This window comes from Saccostrea cucullata, unplaced genomic scaffold (assembly GCF_032062105.1).
Source record: "Saccostrea cucullata isolate Sc308-1 unplaced genomic scaffold, CSIRO_AGI_Scuc_v1 ctg18162, whole genome shotgun sequence".
NCBI lineage: Eukaryota > Metazoa > Mollusca > Bivalvia > Ostreida > Ostreidae > Saccostrea > Saccostrea cuccullata.
This window is the reverse complement of record NW_026934075.1, coordinates 1-6161: the sequence shown is the minus strand read 5'-3', so window position 1 is coordinate 6161 and position 6161 is coordinate 1. Positions and strand designations below refer to the sequence as shown.

Sequence of the window (6161 nt, the reverse complement as noted above, 5' to 3'; positions counted from 1 at the left end):
TCAGACAAAATTAAAAAACAAATATTTATTAACATAAATTTTCTAATCGCCATGTGGGCTACTTGAACATAATTTTAAGTCACCCACAAGGAATATTGGTCGCAAATTGCGAGTGGGCGACTGTTAATTTCAAACCCTGTAATCCATCTTGTTAAAATCAAAATATCTTAGATTTGTGCCATAAATATTCTTCTTCTGCAGAGTGCATACAGCCTGATGCTGCAATACACTCTGCAAAAAAAAAAAGAGTATTAAAGTTATAGTTTTAAGTAGATAGTAAATATAATTTACAGATAAAAGTTGGGGGTGACCATGCATTTAACTTAAATTTTCATAAAGGTTGATGTATTTAAGTATTGCAGATACAATAATTTTAATCTATAGAAAGTTAATCATCACTTTTCTGTTGTTTCAGTTTCTTTAACACAAACAAAGAAGAAAGGCCTTGAGTTTAAACAGAAGATAATAGAGGATGTAAGTAATCTATAAGTAATACATCTTTTGAGAATGTGTGGGTCTATTCCAATTAAAAACAAGATGTGTTTGTAAAACACTGATGCCCCTGTATGGCAGCTAATGGCAAGGGTTGAAGTTTCTCAGATGTAAGTCAAAGTCCAAAGTCAAAAGGTCAAAATTGTTGACATCCAAAGGAAGGTCTTGTCACAAGGTATATGTCTGTGAATTTAATGAAATCAGTGTACTAACAATTCAAAAGTTATGTACATTAGGTTCAAGTTTTTAAAAAGTGGGTCAAACTGTAAAGATAAAGAGGTCGGATATTTTAAAACTCATTAAAAGGTCTTTCCAGAGTTCTTGAAATCTTTCGGTCCTGTCGGCAAAACCGATGAAAACAACCAAGGACCGTTAACTTTGCGTTTTCCGTCAGTCCAAATGACCGATAAGTGTTGACAGAGGAATTTCGATAATTCGACCAAATTTTGTACGAATTCCCTATAAACGACCGATTGTAATCTTTCAAACGCTTTTCTGTATCCCTTAATGGTTTCTTCGATGAACGCAAGTGCGAAACTATGATTGGTAAGCTAGTTTGTTGATGGCGCTAAGGTAAGCCAGACAAGAAAATCGAACTAGATGAAAAACTTATGACGAAAATTTAAATTTTAAGAAAGATGTTATACAAAGATCAAATCAGCATGAAGTGTGCAGTGTTTATTGATGCTCGGTACACAATTTATTGATAAATAATAATAAAATTCAAATTCAGTTTTCATGTTTTTATTGAATTTTTTTTGGGGCGGGGGTGGACTGACAGAAATCTGTCTGGACTGACAAACTTCACATGGCAGTCAGTCCATTGGGCAAATGGCTGACAGTGAAAAAAAGAACTCTTGTCTTGTCACAGTGAAAACACATGTGAAGTATGAAAGCCCTAGCTCCAACAATTCAAAAGCTATGATTAAAATAAAAGTTAAAAAATTTTGAGTAAAAGTGGGTCACATTTTAAGGTCAAGAGGTCAAATTTGGTGGTACCTGAAGAAAGGTCTTGTCACAAGGAATACACCCGTGAAATATGAAAGCCATGGCTCCACCCACTCAAAAGTTATGTCCAAGGTTGAAGTTTTTATGGACAGTCAGACAAACAGATTTTACAGACAGACAGGCAGATGGCAAAAACTATATCTTTGATTACAGGGGCATAAAAAGACACTTTAAGAGAAAATGTATCACACTAATGATTTTCTCCTTTACAGTTCTGCTATATTTGATATTTGGAGCTCTTGAGTTTACTGATATGTTTTATGTAAATTGTTTGGTTTATTTCATAGGATTTATATGTAAATATTTAATGTGTATTCTTGTTTTAGTACAGAATTATCTCATTGTCTTTATATTGTAGATCCAGACCTGCTGTGATAAATATAAGAACATATTCCTCTTCTCCGTCACTGTCTATATATATTGTAGATCCAGACATGCTGTGATAAATATAAGAACATATTCCTCTTCTCGGTACACAACATGAGGAACACACACCTGAAGGACGTTCGCCAGAGCTGGATAGGAAGCCGGTTAGTCCTAATTATGTTGTCTCTAAAGTAATAAATTGACTTCTCTTTGTTAGCATCTCAAGAATGGAAATGCTCACATTAAAGATGTAACAGGTTTGACCATGGATATTGGCCTGTGTATCTCAATAGGTAGAGAACCTGACTAGTGATGCAGGGTCCCGGATTCAATCCAGGTCAATCCCAATTAAGCCATACATTTTTAGGTCACCTGAGTAAACTCAGGTGACCTATTGCTATCCGTTTTCGTCCGTCGTCGTGTGTCGTGTGGCGTGTGTCGTGTGTCGTGCGTTAACATTTGAACATTTTCATCTTCTTCTCTGAAACCACTGAACCAATTTCAACCAAATTTGGCACAAACTATCTATGGGTAAAGGGGAACAAAAATTGTGAATTTCATGATCCCTGCCCCCCTGGGGCCTGAGGGGTGGGGCCAAAACCACTAAAATTAATGCAATCTTTAAAAATCTTCTTCTTTACTCCTGGACAACAAGCAGGCAAACTGTTTGCATGATTGTAATCAGCAATGAGTCCTCTACCAAAATTGTGAAATTCATGGCCCTAGGGTCAGAGGTTATAGTGCTAGGGCGGGGCTAAATAAGTAGGTAGTGAAAATGCATTATTTATTTCTTTGAAAATCTTCTTCTCTGCTCCTGGGTATAAAATAAACAAACTAAGTACATAGTTATGATGAGCAAGAGTGCCTCTACCAAAATTGTGAATTTTATGGCCCCAGGGTCAGGGGTTCTGGTGTAAGGGCGGGGCTCTATTGATTATATAGTGAAAATACATGAATTCTTTGAAAATCTTCTTCTCTGCTCCTGGGTATTAAATAAACAAATTAAGTACATAGTTATGATAAGCAAGTTTGCCTCTACCAAAGTTGTGAATTTTATGGCCCCAGGGTCAGGGGTTCTTGTTTAAAGGGGGGGGGGGTGCGGCTCTAATGATTATATAGGGAAAAGCATGAATTCTTTGAACATCTTATCCTTTGCCCCTGGTTAATATGCTAATGATCTAATTACATATTTAAGGCCAGGATTTATTTTTTTTAGTTTTTTAAACCCTCTGCTCAAGGTTTTGAATGTTCAGAAAAAAATAAAACATTTTTTTCTTTCCGATGTCAAATTTGAGTCGGGATCGAGATTTCAAATTTACGAACTCGCACTTCCGGTTTTAGGATCTGAGAAGAGTGTAAAATTCATCGATAAGAGTGCCATTCAAAACGTTTCACCCGTTCAAAAGACAAATAAAATGCTGACGACTTTGTTGCACAATGACATGATGGTGAGATAATTATGTATTCGTTTCAAAAGTAACTGTAAATTATTTTCCTCCCCCAGCCCCAGGTTTTTAACTGCCCGTGATAGCTATTGCATATTGCCAGGGACATTGTTTAGGTATCTATTATAGCTTACAGTCTGAGCATCATTCCTCAGAAAAGGGTTGCTTATGCATCAGGTTAATGAATAAAACTATGGGAGAAGTGAATTCAAATTTGAGGAAGAAATAAACAATAACCTGAAGAAATAAAAAAAATTCAAATATTGAAAGGCAAGAATATACAAATATATACAGGCATGTAGTATCATTTGTATCAACCAGAAAAATTATTTTACACTTAATTGAAAAAAAATGTTGACCCTACTCCCCAATACTCCCTGTCTGTTTTATGATAGGAATTATAATTTTAGGCATCAAGTAAATTTTAGAACAATGTCTACACATTCATATAACACATATTAAGGAAATGAAGATATTTTGAAATATATTTTGATCAACATCACAAAATTTATGTAATTGGCCCAAACTGGCGGATGATGAAATAAGCAATTAAATGTTCTACTTTCCTGTTTGTAAGCATTATGTGTCCAGTGGTAAGGAGCCTATTAGGATAGCATAAAAAAAGAATGTACCAATGTTAATAATTGATTTATCAAAAAAAAAATTATTTCCTTCTCCTTCGGGACTTTTTTATTCTCATGTTCATAACTAAATCTAAACATAAAAAAAATGCTGGCCTTATAATGAAGAAAGGGGCCTCTTTCAAAATAGATAATTTCTCAGGGCTGCGGGGTCAGGGGTACCAGGGGGGTACTTTGACTAAAAATGAATTAATGCTTTGAAATCTGCCCTTTGATAAGCAATGGTGCCTCTTTCAAAATTTGTGAATTTCATGGCTTTTGGATTAAAACACGAACCAAATATAATCACTGGAAAGTTGATACATGATACTCAGGTGACCTATAAGGCCCGAGGGCCTCTTGTCTCTTTTCCTGTTACATGATGATTTATTGCCATCAAACACCCTAGAATTTGCAAATTAAAGTCCTGCCAAGGGCAAAGAACAACTTGTTTGTTTTTGTGGGAAAAGTTTTAGGAGGGAGGAATGTAATGGTTTGGGTTGTGAATAGTCCAGTGGTAGAGCACCTGTCTAGACTAGAAATGTGGGAGTCCTTGGTTCAATTCCCAATCAAACTATCCATTTTCTCCTTTCCTGATACAGAGACATTTTCAAAGCTAAATGGGAAGTGTGCTTATGTGTTGATATTTATATTTGACACTTGAGTCTTAATCTCTATTGCAACATGTTAAAGATGCTGTAAATGTATTTTATTTAGCATGTTAGATATTTAGTGTAAATTGATTTTTTAACAGGTAATTCTCTTCAAAGTATTGATTGGATTTACTTTAAGTGTAAATTACAGTACAGACACATGGATATTTATTTCTACAGATTTTACTTTGGGAAGAACAAAGTTATGTCATTGGCATTAGGGAGGACCAAGGAAGATGAATATAAAGACAACCTACACAAACTGAGTTCTCAGTTACGCGGACAGACAGGACTGCTGTTCACCAATAAATCAAAGAAAGAGGTCCTCAGGTATTACTTGTACACTAGGTATATTGAGTCATGAGAGGTTGGGGGGGGGTAACTTAATCTAATTTTCTCCGAGATATCTGGCTAGCATGGTTAAAGTGAACACTTTTTGTTGATGCATAAAATCATCAATTTCATTCCGTCGTGATTCATCCCCTTCATCTCCAGGGTTAAGAATCTAGGGCAGGCTTAATTACATTGTAAGTCATAGTATGAATGTACTTTATACTTTTTGAAAATCATATTATGGACATTTAGAGGGCAAAACATTTACAAGGTCATAATGAGAAGTTAACCCTTTTCCAAATATTTTTAAATTCATCTCCCCTTCTTTACATATAGGCATAGCAGAAAAATAGTTTGCATGATATAATAAAAATTGAGAGTTGTGTACCCCTGGTTTGGGCCAAAGGGATCATAGTTTGTAAATGAACTTTAATTTAATCTCACTTATATATATGCAAAGTAATTATGGACAGGACTCCTCTACCAATAATAAAATTCAAAAGATCAAATGCTAAGGTCAGACATTTTATATTGCATAGAGTTCTCTGTAAATTTAATGGAATGAAATCTGAAGTCATGAATTAAGACCTCTGTTGACTAAGCTATAAGGTTAAACATATGCCATTTCTTAATTCAGTTCACATCTCACTGATCTTGGTAAAGACTTCAGTATTGATAACAGTGTTATGAATTTTTACATCAGAAATTGACTTTGATTTTACAGATTCTTTGATGAGTACAGAGTGCCAGATTATGCCAGATCAGGCAATCCGTGTCAACAAACCGTGATGTTAGATGAGGGACCTATCCCAGAATTCTCTCATTCCATGGAACCCCAACTCCGACAGCTCGGACTACCCACTTGTCTACAGAAAGGTCAGACCAAATCTTATACAGTAAAACTCAGTTATCTAGCAGAAAGGTCAGACCAAATCTTATACAGTAAAACTCAGTTATCTATATCTTATACAGTAAAACTCAGTTATCTATCAGAAAGATCAGATCAAATCTTATACAGTAAAACTCAGTTATCTATATCTTATACAGTAAAACTCAGTTATCTATCAGAAAGGTCAGATCAAATCTTATACAGTAAAACTCAGTTATCTATATCTTAAAAAGACTTTCAAGTCTTAACATTTCCAAAAAGGAAGTTGTTTTCATTTTCGCAGGTTTATATATAGTTCAAACTAAAACAGGTCCTATATTATGCGAAAGTATACTTAATTATGACTGGTTTAATC

The 6161-nt window shown here is 34.8% G+C and overlaps 1 protein-coding gene across 1 annotated transcript; it reads left to right on the top strand.

Annotated features, from left to right (window-relative positions):
- Nucleotides 1-378: 378 nt before the first annotated feature.
- LOC134239900 (mRNA turnover protein 4 homolog) lies at nucleotides 379-5839 on the top strand (the record flags this gene model as incomplete). Its single annotated transcript, XM_062722036.1, has 4 exons — nucleotides 379-474; nucleotides 1927-2030; nucleotides 4765-4914; nucleotides 5642-5839. Coding segments are annotated over exons 2-4 (398 nt in total), but the record flags the coding sequence as incomplete, so codon positions are not given.
- Between the last annotated feature and the right edge of the window lie 322 nt (nucleotides 5840-6161).